The following is an 18,154-nucleotide window of genomic DNA, read 5'->3' as shown; positions in this document are numbered from 1 at the left end:
CTATTAGTATAGAGATCTACTCGTGGATAAGTGGATGTTACAGTTTTAAATAAAAGTTATGTATTCTTCCGTTGTTAAGCTATATCAGTTATGTAGGTCTGATCCTATTGTTTAAGGAAACTAAGCCATTGCTTATGGCCCACACAAGAATTGGGGTCTCCAAACTCTAACAAAGTTACAAAGTTATTTTGTATAACTCCATATTATGGATGAGCAAATGGTACCGATTTAGTACCGACTTTTGATGTTTTCGGTACCAGTATTGATGTAGCACGTGATATGATAATGAAGAGCAAACACGTTGATTCTGTAAATACCCGTGTAGATCTTCCCCAAACCCCCAAAATTCCACCCAAAGGGTACAGAATTTGAAGTGAAAAATGAGTAATTTCAAAATGATGTCTGATCTTTCACATTACTAGAGGAACATATAAATAGAAACAGAAATTCGAAATGGGCCTCAAAAAGACAATAGGCCAAACACAAGCTCAAAAACAAAATGCCCAAAACACTTCAAAAAACATAAAAACGTAAATAACTAATAGAAATAAGCGTTTTTTGGCCCGGACGATGACCAGGTGGTTTGCAGCAAGATGGAGCTCGTTCTCACGTTCGTTTCGCCTGGTCGCACGCCCAAAACGGACCCCCGTAGCCCAAGTTAGAGCCATTTTAGTGAAGCCCCTTTTATTACACGATCTAGGGCCTCCAAATACAAGATGACCCGCTCCTCTACACTTGGACCCGCATCAAGTATTTACCCTCAAATATCGGTACCGAACCGAACCCTACCCTACCGGGTATATTCACCAACCGATCAAGCCTAAATCAAAAGAGCAGGTGCTTTTTTTCTTCTACCTGTTTTCATTCTTACTATCCAGTATACATTAACCCAACAATTCAAACTAAACCCAATAACATATGATATGTGAAAAAAAAAAACAAATTTTCTAAAGATTGAGGTATTATAAAATTTGAAGATTAAAAGCCTTTGCTTTGGACCTAAACGGCCTCCCAATATAGTTTGATTGTACTTTACCACCAAGTTGGTTCACCAAGCCACATCAAGTACATCAACATCCAACAGACAATAGTACACCACAAACAACATCATCTCCCAATAAAGTGTTTGGTCCTACAACTTCCATTGGGTTTTAGAGGTAGGGAACATGTTCTTTACTTCTACTCTATTCTCATGGTTGTGATTATTTCTATCCCATCTTATATATTGATAATATCCTGATGTCATTAAAGATGATATATCAATCTTGATGGAAGTGTTGAACTTTTTTTTTTTTGTGTGTAGAGCCCACACCCTTAATGGATAGGTCATTTTCATTAAAACAGAGACGATTACAGACTAATGGCAGGTAGACGGTTAACAAGCTACGCCGCTACCCATTTCTCAATATCAAACCCTACCCCGCTAAACACAAGACTAAATGTGTAATTTCTATGAATTTTATTGTGTTTTATCTTTAAAGTCTCAATTCATATCATAATTTTCATTTGTTTAAAGAATTTATCAAAACCTGCATTTAGATATCATCTGATACTAAATCTTATAAAATAGTAAAATAACAAACTATGACCGTGCATCAAAAAAAATAAAACGGGTATTGCTATTTGAGATTTGAGATGTCAAGTTTGAATCAGATCAAACTTATATAATCTATAGCCCGTGCTTACACAAGCTGGAGTTCCTGAGGTTGAGGATAAGATGAAGCTCATATTAGAAACCAAGCCAACTCAGCTCGGCTTGGATTTTAAAGTGAGATAAAAATTAGGGGTGGCAACGAAAACCCAACCATGATATTTTGGGTTATTTTGGGCCTCTTTAAAAAAGAAACAAGTCAGAATGGGCTAGGGATTTAGTCAAGATGGGTTAGGATGAGTTTTAAAATACCTATCTAAATTTTAACATGGGTCAGGATGGCTTTTTAACTCTTTAACCCTAAAACACGCATCAGACTTCATGGGAATGGTGTGTGACTTGTGTCGCTTTTGAATCCCCTTCGTGGATTCAACCCTAACTCACCATCATCGTCGATTTCAAACCTCCTCATCACGATCTCTGCAATTCACGATTTGATTTCAAACCAGTGATTACAGCCACCAAACCCCTTAATTTGATCTCTACAATTCACGATCTGATTGAGGCTTTCCGTGAGTTAATGGTTCATTTGTTAGAGTTTAATTCGAAGAATTTTTGTTCTCTTATCGTCATTTTGTTAAGTTGACTTTTGGTACCCCGGGATGGATCATGAAAGATTTTGTCTTGAAATGCCGATAAGGAATAGCCAGTTATAGAAGCGGGTGGCTCATCAGCCTTCTATAAGGCAGGCTATGGTGGGTCCCCGCTCACGCTTCGCTGACCTATCGCGTGGTAAAGAGAAAAAAGTACGAAAGAATATGGGTTTCAGAGACAGTTTGTTTGATTGTAAATTGATGAATTGTAGTTGACTAGTGAGTTAATTGTTTGTTTGTTGGAGTTTGATGAATTATCGTTGACTAGTGAATTAATTGTTCGTTTGTTGGAGTTTAATTTGATGTTAATCTTGTTTTGTTATCGTCATTTTGTTAAGTTGACTTTTAGAATTAGTCGATTATCATTGATTCTATGGAGAATGATTAATAGAGTATATGTGTTTATTTATTTGTGGGAGACAAATTATGTCGACTAATCCCGAGTTTGAAGATGAAGTTAGTTCATTCAGTTCGAGTAAAGACCATTCAATAGTTTGAATTATTTTGAGAAAATACCACTTGGACAAAATGGGGTTAAGAAAGCTTTTGAAATTATGTCTTTTTTTGTGTAGTGGGAGCTCTTTTTAATATGTATTATAATTCTTTTAACAACTCTATTAAAAGTATTTGCTTACATTATGGTATATTATATGATTGATTAAATGCCTGTGGTATTTTGTTGAAATCGTCAAATGCAAAATCAGATTCTTAATAGAATGGCTTGTTGTTTGCCTGCACTTGGAGTAGTAAATCAAACTAAAAATGGCTACTACTCAGAATGCAAGTGTCCTCATTAATGATGATGATGGTATGTGCATTTTGCTCTCAGCTTTCTTGATTATTGACCAAATGATATAATAATAATAATTTCCGCATCAGGGGCTGTTGTAGAGAAGAAAGCATTAAACTCCATGCCAGCAGCAGCACTCCAGCAGCAATAAAAAAAACGCAAGATAGAGAAAACAAATGAAGTTCATCGTGACTGTTGTGCAGTAGGGAGCTTTTTTTTAATTATTTTTTATTTTTTTTTATTTTTTTAATTTTTTGACTTTTTGATTTATTAAATTTTTTTTATTTATTTATATTTTTAGTCTATCATGCCCAAATCCATCTTGATAAAAACTCATCTTGACCTAAACCCATCCTAACTCATTTCTTAATAAACTCATCCTAACCCAAACTCATTCTAACCCATATGCATCCTAACCCATTACCCAAACCTGCCCAACCCACCCATTTTGCCACCCCTAATAAAAATCTAAGCTTGAGCGCGTCTTGGTTAGGCTCGAATTCAAAAAGAAATCTTAATATATAGCTTTAGATTTTCAAAGGTAAAATACGGATGAAAATTTGGTACTGGGTACCAGTACCGAATTCTTTTGGTACCAATACCGAATTCTTTTGGTACCAGTACCAACTTTTTGACATTTTCGGTATCAGTACCGATAAAATACGATTTTTACTTTCAAATACCGGTACCGTACCATATGAACATCTCGGTACCGGTACCGAGTTTTGACGATTTTCAGTACCATTACCGGTTCGATACGGTACCAGAATCACGATCATCCCTAGTATAAAATATCGTTCAACAGTTCAAATAAACATATCCAAAATAATTTCAACTTAATACACTACAAGCCAATATAAGTTGCAAATTCTAACGAAATACAGTATAAGTTGATTAATCAACCCTCAAATATGTCATAAATATCCAACTGTACACCTAAATACCGTAAATAATAAACAAATTTCTATAACACGTTATATATATACAAATCTAATATATCAAAAGTAAAATAATTCGAACCAAACTAGGCCAACTTAACAACGAGCCAAACCGAGCCATTCCCGCTTGTTACAAACCTAGTCATATCGAACGAGTTTTTGGAGCTAAATCATAAGACAGTAGCTTTTTAGACATTCATGAAGAAAAATAGAAAATGGTAAAGAAACAAATATCTTTTTAGACATTGATGAAGAAAAATAGAAAATGGTAAAGAAACAAATATATATAATGACAGTTTTAACAAATTAGAGCTTCCGTATGCTCCCAGGTTATATTCTTAATCTGGGAAACATCGAACAACAACGGCATCTCCGCCGCATCGGAGTTCTTCCTCCCCCACAAACCACCATTTTCTCCCTCTAATTTAACCTAATTATTAATATTATTATTATTATTATAATCACAATTCATCGCTATCACCACTTATTGAGGCGCATATATCCCCAAATTTATATTATTATATAATAATTCCAAAGAAGGAAGGAGCAAAAGGTATTGTGAATTCTAGGGTTTCAATGGCTCAAAATGGAGAGGGGATGAACCCTGCTTTACTCGATGATATCATCAACCGGTTGTTGGAGTTTCGTCAAGCGAGAACCGCTCGCCAGGTTCAGCTCTCGGAGGCTGAGATCCGGTTGCTTTGTACCACTTCTCGTGAAATCTTTCTCCAACAGCCCAATCTTTTGGAGCTCGAAGCTCCGATTAAGATCTGTGGTATGAAAAAGTTTTCATTTTTATGTTTTTTGTTGTAGATTGGTTTATGGGTTTTCTTGTATAGGATCCAAAACAAGATTTTTGGCTTCTTTCTGTTTGATATTTTGTTTGTGCTTTGTGGGTTTTTTTTTTTTTTTTTTTTTTTTTTTTTTTTTTTTGTGGGGGGCATTTTTACATGTTGATGGATTTTTGAGTAGCAAGTTTTCATGGTTGTGAATATTGTGAGTGCTGTTTGATTGGGTATATGGAATTTGGGATGCATTTGTTTACTTGAATTATGTGCTATTATTCATGACTGTTTTTGGTAAGTTTTCGCCTTTCGGTTGTTAAGGGATTAGCGTATAATTACATGTTTGTGATGAAACGTAATGTAGACGGTTAATGAATATTTTGATGTTTATTTGCTTGAGTTGTGACTATGGGAGTGATGAATGCGGCAACTCTGTGTATGATTTATGGACCTAACATTGCTATTTCTGTTTATACCGTGTTAGCTAGCTTTTTAGATATGGTTAACAGAGAAGGTTATAGTCTTCTTTTTTGTGCTTGAGTTTGTTTTGGATGTTAAGACACACAAACCATGCAATGTCTCCATGGTAGGTGATGTTTTTTGCGGAGTTGGTGAGATAGAAGTTGTGAATGAGGTGAAGTGTTAAGCTTATGCCACAGGAGGCTTCAATGTTGATTCTGAGGGAAGTAGTAAATCAATTAAGTTTCTGAGCGTATATGAACTTTTTATCGCTATCCATAGTTATCAATAGCGTCCATAGCGGACGCAATCGCGAATATGCCGCTACAAGGTACTATGCGACCACATATCGATCAAATAGCGACGTCCGGCAGCGAATTCCGGCGCCGGTGCTGCAACTTCTGTCGGAAACGAGGAAGAAGGAAACCGAAGGCTCAAATTGATAGGAAAGAAAGAAGCGATACCTTGTTTTGATGGCGTTCATAATAGTTTTTCCAGTGCTTTTTTTGTAATTTCATGGCCGTCGTATACAGATCTATACAGATCTCGAGTTCTGGACGACGGAGGTTACAATTGGGGTGACGATCTAGCTATTTGAGGTTTAAATTAGTTTGTAGTTTTACATAAAAAGAGTGAAATTAGTTTGTGCATTTTAACATTTACCCCCCTCTATCTTTACTAGTCTACATTTGGTTATTAAGGGGAAGGTTCAAATGAAAACCACTAGTTATTGTGAAAACTAGAAAACTAACTAAAACCCACTAAAAAGGAGGGGGGAAGACTTTTAATGAAGGAGGGGTAAAATTGGAACAAAAAATATATAACTTTTCAAACATTTTCCATTTCTCCATACGTTATCATTTTAAAACAAAAATGGCACCATAAGATCACAAATCTTCTTATCTTTCATTCAAGTATATTCGAGCATATTTTTTATGACATAAAAAAAGATTTATGGTGTCGTCTTGTTTTCAATACTATTATTATAGTAGTGCACATGTGCAATATAACATGTACTACAATGTGCATTACATGCTTAAAATTAGCTTTTTGAGTCTAGTTTAGCTTTTAGGGTTAGTTTTTTTGGAGGTTTAGGATTAGGATTAGGTTTTTGGGTGTGGGGGGGAGGGGGGTTTAGGTTTTTGGGGGGTGGGGGTGGGGGGTTAGGTTTTTTTCGGGTTTATGTTTAGGGTTTAGTTTTAGGTTTTCGGGAGGGTGGGGGTGGGGGGTTTAGGTTTGGGGGGGGGGGGGTTAGGCTTTTGGTGAGAGGGTGAATTTAGGTTTTTTTTTTTTTTTTGGGGGGGGTTTAGGTTTTTGGGGGGTGTCGGTGGGGGGTGGGTTAAGTGGTTTAGGCTTTCCGTATTAGTGCACATGTGCAGTACAACCAAAAAAAATTTTTTTTTTTTTTGAAATTTTTTTTCCATATATAAAAAGTAGCGATTTTTCTAAAAAAAATTGTAAAAAAAAAATTTGTATGTTTTTTAGGTTTTTTTAGGCTTTTTTAGTTAGTTTTCGAGTTTTCACAATAAAAGTGGTTTTCATTTGAACCATCCTCTGGTTATTAAACTTACAAATCTATAAATATAAAGTATAAAATTAACATTATAATATATGTATATAATTATAAATAGCTATATTTTTATTTCTAAAATTTTCTACTACCTTATCGCTATACACAAAATAGCGGGCGCTATTTCGTCGCTATCGCTTCGTAGCATATAGGTCGTTTGTCGCTATTGACCGCTGTTCGCTATCGATAACTATGTTGCTATCTAGTTTTATTAGAGCTGTAAAAACAGTAGACAGCAAGAAGTGCTAAATATGACAAGTTTGTTAGCTAAAATAAAACAGGTCAAATCAGTTGACCAGGTCAAGTCGGTTGAAAGTCATCCAAAGTGTTTTCAAATGCTTAAAATTTCTTTAATCGCTTTGAAAAAATGTATATTATTATCCTGCATATATGATTTTCTCTATTCTCAATTTCAGGCGACATTCATGGACAATACGGGGATCTGTTAAGGTTATTTGAATACGGAGGATTTCCTCCCGAATCAAATTATCTATTCCTGGGTGATTACGTGGACCGTGGCAAGCAAAGTCTGGAAACCATATGTCTTTTACTCGCCTACAAAATCAAATACCCCGAAAACTTCTTCCTTCTAAGAGGAAACCATGAATGTGCTTCAATCAACAGGATATACGGATTCTATGATGAATGTAAACGCCGTTTCAATGTTCGACTTTGGAAAACGTTTACCGAGTGTTTCAACTGTCTTCCTGTGGCTGCTCTTATAGATGACAAAATACTATGTATGCATGGTGGTCTTTCTCCTGATCTAACGAACCTAGATCAGATAAGAAACTTGACCCGCCCGACGGATGTTCCGGATTCTGGTTTGCTTTGTGATTTACTTTGGTCGGATCCTAGTAGGGATGTTAAGGGGTGGGGGATGAATGATAGGGGCGTGTCCTACACTTTTGGTGCTGATAAGGTGGCTGAGTTCTTAATGCAGCATGATATGGACCTTGTTTGTCGTGCTCATCAGGTTCTCACATTTTTGTAGTTCTACAGGTGGCAATGGGTCGGTGGGCCAAGTTGAGTTATGGGTTCGGGTGTAAACGAGCCGAGTTGAGCTCGAGCTCGTTTAACGTGAGAGAGCTCGAGCTCGGCTCATATATTATTTTTTAATTATCTATTAGTTTACTTTTTTTTTTTACATTTATCATTATTTCTATATAAATAATAGGGCTCGTTTTGGCTCTCGGTCTCAATAAGTGACGCTTGGGCCGGGCTCGTTTTTGAAACGAGCTTATTTTTCGGGTCGAGCTACGAGCTCATTTAAGCTCGGCTTAATTTGAGCTTTTAGCGAGCCGATCTTGAGTAGCTGACGAGCGGCTTGGCTCATTTACACCCCTAGGTAGAAACAGGAATATTTCTTCCGGTTGTGCAACGTTGACCTGAAACACAATTTGTAAACGTTATTTTATTTTTTAGTTCCTATGCAGTTAATATCTGTGATATATCGGTTATATCGGTCCCTTAGTAAAATATCGGTGTCAAATATCGGTACCGATATTATCGGCGATATTGACCGATATTTGACCAATATAACCGATATATCACCGATATTTGACCGATATAACCGATATATCACTGATATATCACTGAATTATTGGTGTTAAATTGCTATATATATATATATAAATTTTGCATTATATTAAAATTGCCGATATCCCACCGATATCTCACTGAGACAACCTATATTTCAAATATCGGTCCTTGACCGATATCCGATATTTTACCGCATTAACTGCATAGTTTTTTACATATATAACTAGTGTGTCATATACGATTAACAAAATTATCTTATTTCAAAACCTTATTATTTGAATAAATGATGCCATTAAAAATACAATTTGGGTGACTTCTAACCTAATTTTTGTGTCTTACCGTTTTTGACCTATTAGAGATAAAACTCGAGTCAGACTGACGGACCAGTTCATAAACTAATGGGTGGAAGCTGCGGTCTGTAATTTGTCTCATTATTATAATCTTGAATGTTACTTTGTGTAGGTTGTTGAAGATGGATACGAGTTCTTTGCTGATAGACAGCTTGTTACTATATTCTCAGCCCCAAATTACTGCGGTGAATTTGATAACGCTGGTACGATGATGAGTGTTGATGAAAGCTTAATGTGTTCTTTTCAAATCTTGAAGCCAGCTGATAGAAAACCTAGATTTTTGTGATGCTATCAAGACATGATTTAATGTGGGGACCCTTCGATTTTTAGGTCAGTATCATTAGTCTCTTATCCCTGGTACGTTTGGATATTCAAACATCCCAAATTTAGGGGTGAGCAGAAAACCGAAATAACCAAAGCATAACCGAAATAACCGACAAAACCGAACCGAAACAAAAACCGGTGATTTGGTTTTCGGATTTTTAATAACTGAAAATTTTGGTTCGGTTTTCGGATAACCATTTTCAATAATCGAATAAAGCCGAACCGAAACGAAAAAACATATATTTTTATATTCAAGTGTTTAACCCATGCTGTTAGAATTTATTAATTTTTATTCTTAAATATTAAGTATTAAGTATTTATAATAAAAACATTAACATGTTTATTTATAATTCAGATGATTTATTTATTGCCTAGAACAAATTACAAATATTAATATAAAAGTAAAATAATCTTCAATGTATTATAAAAGAAAATGTCCTAATAAAAACTTTGAAGAAACATAAAAAAATAGATTAGAAGGTTAGGTTTATGTGAACATTATTAGTTAAAAAGGTTAAGTATAATAACTTAAATGTAAACATATAAGAAAGATTCTTAAATTTTAAATTATACTTTTGTATTTTTGAATCTTACATACTTTTGTTTCAAAAACTGAAATAACCGAAAAACCGAACCGGTGTAAAAACCGAAACCGAACGGTTTTCAAAAACCGAAAACCGACATTTCGGTTTCGATTTTGCCCAAAAACCGAACCGAACTGTGCACACCTAACTGATTACATATTGTTGTCCACGCACTCCTAACTGATTCAACCTGCAGAATCCATTGGCTATGAAAGAGGCAGGAGAACATCCATAAAGATTGGATATCAATTAAGAAGATTTGTATTTTGGTATTTTAAAGGCTGCCTTGGAGCCTGCTAGTTAATTCCGTTATCGTTGTTGGAAAAAAGTCTTTATTTTAAGATATTGGCGTTCGATTTATGATGACATTGTAAATACATTTGGCTTTGTAAATCGTTTGACGCTGTAATGTATTATTACTGTTGACATCTCACAATTGCATGTGTCGTCGCTCTTAAATCTTATATTCTGTGTGTTTCTGGTCCTAAGCTTTTTGCCTGTTTTGAGTGGGTAGGTGTTGAAGCTGCAGAGGGGTTTTAAGACATTGCTTCATTTGGAGTGTAGTTTGTTGATACTAAGGTTGATTTTATTTCTTGCATTTAATGTTGCTACCAAACTTCACTTGCATATATGATATATGTGTGTATGTGCAATGAATAGTAACTGTATTAAGCAGGTTGCTCTTTGTAGGTGCTGAGAGTGATATATTACTTGTTGGGTCAAGAATTTGGTTGTTGAAAACATTTATACATCATCTTTTTTGGTTAATGATATAGTTTATGGGTCAACTTAAAACCATCTAGTATCAAACTGGACTTGACCATTCACTCCTATAATATAATCTAATGTGTGTGTAATATTTATCTTACAAAACTCAATGCTTCTGTAGCTGCATGTGCAGATCACGTGCATTGTTTTCTATATAACTCCTATGTCCAAGAAAGAAGCTATTCAACAAAAAATGGAGCTTCACAAGCCCCTATTTCTCCTCTTCATCATAGCAATACCAATGGTTGCTGCTCCTACCCCACCGCTTGCCGGAGCAGTGATGGATCAATACGGTTACTATTCACCACCACCACCACCACAACAAAGTCCACCAGAAATACCACATTCACCACCGCCGACGCCTTGTAGGCATACTCCACCAATCCCACCTCCTACGTGTAATCCGCCACCATCACAACCTCCTACAAATAATCCGCCACCACCACAAACTCCTCCTCCAACGCCTCAAACTCCACCACCACCAAAAACACCACATTCACCACCTTGCAGGCAACCTCCACCACGCCAACCTCCACCACCTCCTATAAGAACTCCTCCCCCAACCCCTCAAACTCCACCACCACCACCACCAAAAACACCACATTCACCACCTTGCAGGCAACCTCCACCACGCCAACCTCCACCACCTCCTATAAGAACTCCTCCCCCAACCCCTCAAACTCCACCACCACCACCACAAACTCCTCCTCCAACACCACAAACTCAACCACCACCACCACCACCACCAAGAACACCACATTCACCACCTTGCAGGCAACCTCCACCACCTCCTATAAGAACTCCTCCCCCAACCCCTCAAACTCCACCACCACCACCACCACCACAAACTCCTCCTCCAACGCCACAAACTCCACCACCACCACCACCACCACCAAAAACACCACATTCACCACCTTGCAGGCAACCTCCACCACGCCAACCTCCACCACCTCCTATAAGAACTCCTCCCCCAACCCCTCAAACTCCACCACCACCACCATCACAAACTCCTCCTCCAACGCCACAAACTTCACCACCACCAAAAACACCACATTCACCACCTTGCAGGCAACCTCCACCACGCCAACCTCCACCGCCTCCTATAAGAACGCCTCCCCCAACCCCTCAAACTCCACCACCACCACCTCATACTCCCCTCTCACCATTCCCACCCCACACGCCACCATCTGCTACTCCACCACCACCATCACCGTATTATTATGATCAGCCACCACCATCACCGTACTATTATGATCATCCACCGCCACCCTACTAATCCATAATCGTAACAATTGCGGACCTAGCATCAGCATAATTAGGCTTATCTCACTTTTCATCTTCTAGATTCCATACACAATTAGCATGTTCTTGCGTTATTAATTAACAGAATTCTATGGATTGTAGTACTTGGTATTTTACAAGGTGATTTGCATGTTGCCATATTGTAATTCTGATCCATCAAATTAACAACATATCATACTATCGCAGTATTATGATCATTTCTGCAGCATGCATGCTATGTGTTTATATATTATTACAGGATGTGTACATATTTAGCACGCACATTTAAATATTTGTTTTCACGGTTTTAGCTTTTGATTTTCAAAAGAAGCTAATCAAAGCTTAACTTATACCAATTGTATTTTTTATTTTGACAATTTTACCTCCCTTAAATTTCGTTAATAATATATTGATATGTATAATTAATTGTTTTGATCATATAGGTAATTGAATTGTTAATTATATATTGTATATAACTAGTAAATTGCCCCGCGCGTTGTCACGGTGTTTTGTAAATTTTTTTTACGTTAAATCGTACACCAACTGAAAATATATATAAAAATAAGCACGGGAACGTATTATATTTAACAGGACTTATTTTCGGACAAATTAACGTCGAAATGTAAGTCAACATAAATGTATACTCACACGTACATAAAAATAAACACGTAAAACTCGATTACAAAATCTTTAAAAAATTAAGGGGTTATAAGTGTCGATACTAAAATTTAAGAGTAAAAGCATACAAAAACAAAAAAAATACCAAAAAAAATCTGAAAGTCAAAACACATACTATTCACAAACTTTGCTAATTGTAATATATATACTATCAGGGCCGGTCCAGAGCAAGTGCCGGGTCGCTCCGGGCCCAAATCGAGATAGGGCCTGAAAAAAATTATAATATATATATATATATATATATATATATATATATATATATATATATATATATATATATATAGGGTAAGGTTATTGTAAAAAAGATAGTTTTTGTGAGAAAGGTAGGAAAGAATATAAACCATTAGATCATTGATCTAATGGTTAAGATTAGAATGGCAATATTATAATTAAAATAGTGTTTTTTAAATACTGATTTGATTTAATAGGGGTAAAATAGGGCGTTCATATCCTTTCAAAATCAATAACGGTATCTATTGTACCTGATTTCTCTCTCCATTATGATTCTTCCGCTCGAAAAAACAGGGTGTTTCTTTCCCACCAAAGATTATAAGCATAATCAGATACAATGAGCCCAAAAATTGAAATCGTATACAAGCGAAAGAGGAGAAGATCGACGTCTGAGACAATGGAACGAAGGACGAAGAAGAAGATGGATGACTCAACTGTAAAAGACACTACAAACCGGCGGCTTACACTACCAAAAATCAACAAAACATCACCTGATTTTAAAAAAGGTTCGTCTGTCTTCTTTGATACTTTTGAAGATTAATGGTGTTTTTTATAGTGTAAGATAGTTTATGTTAACCAAGACCTAAAAGGCACTGATCGATTGTCGAATGGTGTTATAACTAGGGTTTCATTGAATAAGGGTTTTTTTCCATGGTGTTTTGTTGTTCATGTTTAGTTTGATTTGGGTGTTATATCAGTTTAAGGTCTTTAGTTTGGTTTGTTTTGGTATTCGTTCAGGGGTTTTTTTTTCAAATGGTGTTATTAACCTGATGTTTATTTCTATTTGGTGTTTTATGGTGTTTTTATACATAATATTGTAGTTTATGGTGTTTTTAAACATAATGATATGTATGGTGTTATTTATCATGGTGTTAAAAGTAGTGTTTAATTGATTAAGTGTGTTATAATGGTGTTATGTAGTTCATGTTTAGTTTTAAAGGGTGTTATTTGGTGTTATATCGGTTTAAAGTGTTTAGTGTGGGTAGTTTTTTGTATTCGTGCAGGGTGTTTTTTTTAAATGGTGTTATAAACCTGTTTTATAGTTTTATTTGGTGTTTTATGGAGTTTTTAATGGTGCTTTTTAAATGGTGTTATAAACATCTAGATATATATGGTGTTATTTATAGTGATCTGCATATGAATGGTGTTATTTATCATGCACTATCATGTAGGGGGTTTTTTATCCTGCGCATCTGAATGGTTTTATTTATCCTGCACTACCATGTAGGGTGTTATTTATTCTGGTCTTTGCAAAAATATGGTGTTATCTAGGGTGTTATTTATACTGGGCTTATATGGAAAAGGGTGTTAATTTTCATGTTGATTTTGATGAAGAGTGTTATTTATCCTGGTAGGTTATTTATCTAGTTTTAGGATAAGATGTATTAGATGAAGTAGGTGATGAAGTATTTTAAATATACTTTTTAATTTCTTCTATAGTCAGGTCAAGCCATCGGCTTAGGGGCAAAATGTACAAATCACGTTTCAAAAACACAATTGACAGACCATTGGTATGTAGTGACTCAGAAACGTCAAATAACGACGACAAAGGTAATCCAAATGTAATTTAAAGTATAAAGAAACAAAAAACAATAAAGTTTTATTAGTAGCCATATGTGTTTATGTTTGTTGTTGAGAGTTGTTTTTGACGATGTTTGCTTTGAATAAAACAGATGGTCAAGATGGGATGAATGATGCTGGTAATGCAAAAACAAGAGAATATGTTCCACCGTCGATAAAAAACACACAAGGTACGTTTTGAAATAAATGATGTTGTGATTATAATAGGTTTGCATATAAGATATGATCAAAATTTATTTTTATTTGCAGACCAGGATGTTACTGATAGTCAACTTGTCGTACACCCATCCGTCCATATAACATCAACAAAAGGTACTATGTTGAAGTGTTTATATTTTGAATTACTTGTTTACTAAAACAAATATTAAAAATTGTTGTAGATCGGCTGCAAGACCCGGATGACGATTTTGACGACACCCCACCACCGGGTAAGCGACGGAAATCGGCTGCCAAAAGAGCACCATCTCGTGGATGTATCAACCAGTGAGACAGCCACATAAGCCATTCACGGGTGCACGGGTCAGGCCAAAAGTAGGTATCGACAATTTTTTAACACTAGCAAACGGCCTAAATGAGGAACAACGTAAGAAAGTGGAAGAAATTGGCTTCGGGTCGATATTTGGTTATACGGTGACAGGTGTGCCTACTGCTTTGGCAAACTGGTTGGTCACAAATTACGACGCAGACAATGGTGTTTTAAACGTGTGCGGCGGGCGCACTGTAAACATAACGTCGGAGCTTGTTAAGAGTGTTTTCGGGCTGCCTATGGGACCAACAGATCTTGCTGAGAAGAAAAAGGCGAGCAAAAGGAAGGATGTTGTTATCCAAGAATTCAGAGATCAATTAAGCATATGGATATCACTCGCTTGTCGCCGGTTCAGCTGATGAATTACATATTGGATTGGCAGGCTGATGACGGAAGACTGTTTGTACTGAACTTCTTGATTCTTTACTTTTCACTCCTAGGAGAAACCATGGCGAACAATTCCGTCAACATGCGATTCATTTCAAATATTTAGCTGGACGTGGATATCAAAAGCTTCAATTGGTGTGCGTACATGGTCACGTGTCTCAAAAGAACGAAAACAGCGTGGCATGGTGGTGATGATGCTTTTCGAGGGCCGATGTTGTTACTTGCGGTAAGTATTTAACTTTTAGGATTAAAATATTATTGTGTAGCATCGTTAGTTAAAATAACTGATATGCAGCCACGTATCAGTAAATTAGACCATGTGTAAATTAAATAACACCTTGGCTAGCTGAGTAAAACCATAAGTGACATAATGAATATTTGTATATCTCAATGACACCACATATGTTTAAATAACACTATATAACTGCATAACACCCTTTTTTACTTAATAACACTATGGATTAATAACACTATATAATTACATAACACCCTAGTTTACATAATAACAATTTATATATGTAAATGACACCACAAATGGTTTAATAACACTATATACCTGCATAACACCCTATTTAACTTAATAACAGTAACATCACTGTTGTTATCTTGTTTACAATTATTTTGACAATTATGCTGGGAATAAAACTTATTGCAAAATATTAGTGCAGGTTGCTTACGGAATTGTGTTGGAGAAGATACCTTCATCACACAGTTCAAATATTACTGAACTTGTAGATGATGATCTTCTGAACAATCTCGAATATGATATGGAAACTATGCATTCTGAACAAAATAAGAAGAGAAAGACGAGGGAAGATAAAAAAAACCCAAACGAGCAGAAGGGGATGAGCGTGGTGGAAAAAAAATCAAGAAGCAAAAACAAAGATAGGAAAAAGGAATGGAAAAGGAGAATCCGATTGATGAAGGAAATGAAGAGATCGAGATCAAAGATTATGATGCGCACTTGGGTATATACAGACACTGTGCAGATTACCTCCTGTCACAAACTGACACCCAAACATGTGCATTATTTGTAGGTTCGGATGGCGAAGTGCGCATTCCGATGGTCTCACAGTATGGTGACACTCCATCAGCATCAGGAACATCAGTTCAGGACAATTTTGTGCTGGTAAACATCTTATGAGTCATACTAGACTTGAAAGTATATGTTATTTCTCATGATATGTTATTAAGCCGGGGTTTCGTACAGGTTGGGTCGAATTTGTTGGATAACTTGTTTAACGAATTTGAGATATGCGTTAACAAGATTAATAACACCATAACAGAATCGTGTCTGACGTTCCCGGAGAGTGATCTGCTGAAATAGAAAGCATTGGAGTGGAAGGATATAATGAAATGCACCTTTTTGTTGATGATGAGAAAAAAAAAGGATGGAGATGAAGTGGAAAAGGGAGATCAAAACGTTGACGCAAAAAAGGATGATGTGTCCGAGGCTGCTGAACCAATTGATCCGCAAAAAGGTAGTGTATCATTAGACGGATATAACACTCCTACGAACGAGCGAAATAAAGATCACATAACACAACACACTTCTCCCTTTTCACCAATGACGTCTTCGTTTGTCGCAGAACTGGACAAAGTTGTTGAAAGGGTTCAAAGTGAAATTACACCAGCGACAAAATTCAACGTTTCAGGAATTGAAGCGGTTAACTTGTCAACAAGACTGGCAGACGCATCAACGGATGAAAAACGTAAGGAAGTAACGCAGCTTGTTCAGCGTCAGGGATCGCCAAGGCCGAAACGAACAATCGAGCTTCCAGAAGCACTGCGGTCACCGTACATCGAGCGGGCTGTCATGTTGAGAACCGTTTGTGATAAGACTGAAGACGCACTGACCCGATGGATATTTTCTGCAGTAGGAAACGTATGGTAAGAATCTGAATTGGACCTTAAAAAATGTGTTTTTGTAGTGTATTATACGTTATAAGTTTTGAACGTATATTGAATTATACATTCTTGTCGATGGTGTTTCGGTTTGTAGGGATATTGTGTTCAGCGAAAACGATAATGTGTCTGTGATGAGGGGGCCTTTTGAGTCGATGATGCCTGGTGTAACTGTGCACGTGAATGTCATCAATGCCTGGGCCGCATTGTTGAACTATGAAGAAAAAAAGAGGAGGATTGGGACAACCCCAAGATTATTCTGCAACGCAGGAATGTTGGTAAGTTTAATTTCTAGATATTATTAAGTGAAAACACACCGTATTATGTGAGCATAGTAAATATCACCATGTATATTTTGTGTCTGCATAAATAACACCATAGGTATGTAAACTATAATATCATTGTTTAATTATGTCTGCTAAAATAACACCATAGTTTGATTACTGAAAACCTTCACAATTTGGTTTATGTTTACCTGAAAAAACACTACAGCTCGAAAAGCATACCGTATCATGTGAGCATAGTTAATGACACCATGTATTATTTATGACTGCTTAAATAACACCATAGGACTGGAAATAAAAACACTATTGCTTAATTGTGTATTACTTAAATAACACCATAAATATGCTTGTGAATTCTTAACTTAACACCATAATTTGTTATTTTGTTTACATGAAAAACACCACAGCTGGAAAAAGATTTCGCTAAGTCTGATGATGTCCGATTAGCAGAATTTACGACAAACATGAATGTTGTGCTGGCTTCAACAGAACCAAAAGTATTTAAAGGCAACTTCGAGATGGTGTTTATACCTATGTTGACCGGGCAACATTACTATCTGTTGTTTTTCAACTTGAGAACAAGAGATGTCTTTATTATCGACAACGTAGAAGGTGATGCGGGCTTAGAAAGATACCACGGAAATGTGGAGAAGATGGTAAGTTTTTGAATGTTTATATTTATGTGGCTGCCGTAACAAAAAAATTATTTCTTAACATCAAAAATGTCTAACTGCAGATAAGTACATTTTGTCGGTATCTAAAACCGGTGCATCCTAAAGTCGCCTCACAGATAAGGAAAACACAACCAGTTCGACTGGAATTGCCATGGCAAACACTTTACAATGGCATCGACTGTGGTATTTTCCTTATGCGACATATGGAAACTTACACTGGTAATCGCGTTTAAATTTCTGTTTAGTAAAAAAA

At 36.3% G+C, this 18,154-nt stretch overlaps 2 protein-coding genes across 2 annotated transcripts; both read left to right on the top strand.

The window, feature by feature from the left end:
• The first annotated feature begins 4,271 nt into the window (after positions 1 to 4,271).
• Positions 4,272 to 10,050, top strand: LOC110940071 (serine/threonine-protein phosphatase PP1 isozyme 2). Its single transcript, XM_022181628.2, has 4 exons — positions 4,272 to 4,747; positions 7,203 to 7,762; positions 8,791 to 9,008; positions 9,783 to 10,050. Exons 1-3 carry the CDS (start codon positions 4,549 to 4,551, stop codon positions 8,962 to 8,964), a joined length of 933 nt encoding a protein of 310 aa, XP_022037320.1. The 5' UTR covers positions 4,272 to 4,548; the 3' UTR covers positions 8,965 to 9,008; positions 9,783 to 10,050.
• Positions 10,051 to 10,517: 467 nt separating this feature from the next.
• Positions 10,518 to 11,630, top strand: LOC110942740 (leucine-rich repeat extensin-like protein 3). The gene has a single exon (XM_022184504.1). The coding sequence runs from the start codon at positions 10,518 to 10,520 to the stop codon at positions 11,628 to 11,630; it is 1,113 nt and encodes a 370-aa protein (XP_022040196.1).
• The last annotated feature ends 6,524 nt before the right edge of the window (positions 11,631 to 18,154 follow it).

This window comes from Helianthus annuus, chromosome 5, assembly GCF_002127325.2.
Source record: "Helianthus annuus cultivar XRQ/B chromosome 5, HanXRQr2.0-SUNRISE, whole genome shotgun sequence".
Classification (NCBI taxonomy): Eukaryota; Viridiplantae; Streptophyta; class Magnoliopsida; order Asterales; family Asteraceae; genus Helianthus; species Helianthus annuus.
This window is presented reverse-complemented; position numbering and strand designations above follow the sequence as displayed.

Coding starts and splice junctions, on each gene's coding strand:
- LOC110940071 (XM_022181628.2), top strand. CDS start 4,549: ATGGCTCAAAATGGAGAGGGGATGAACCCTGCTTTACTCGATGATATC. Junction 4,748..7,202: donor AGCTCCGATTAAGATCTGTG/GTATGAAAAAGT, acceptor TCTCAATTTCAG/GCGACATTCATGGACAATAC. Junction 7,763..8,790: donor TTGTTTGTCGTGCTCATCAG/GTTCTCACATTT, acceptor TACTTTGTGTAG/GTTGTTGAAGATGGATACGA.
- LOC110942740 (XM_022184504.1), top strand. CDS start 10,518: ATGTCCAAGAAAGAAGCTATTCAACAAAAAATGGAGCTTCACAAGCCC.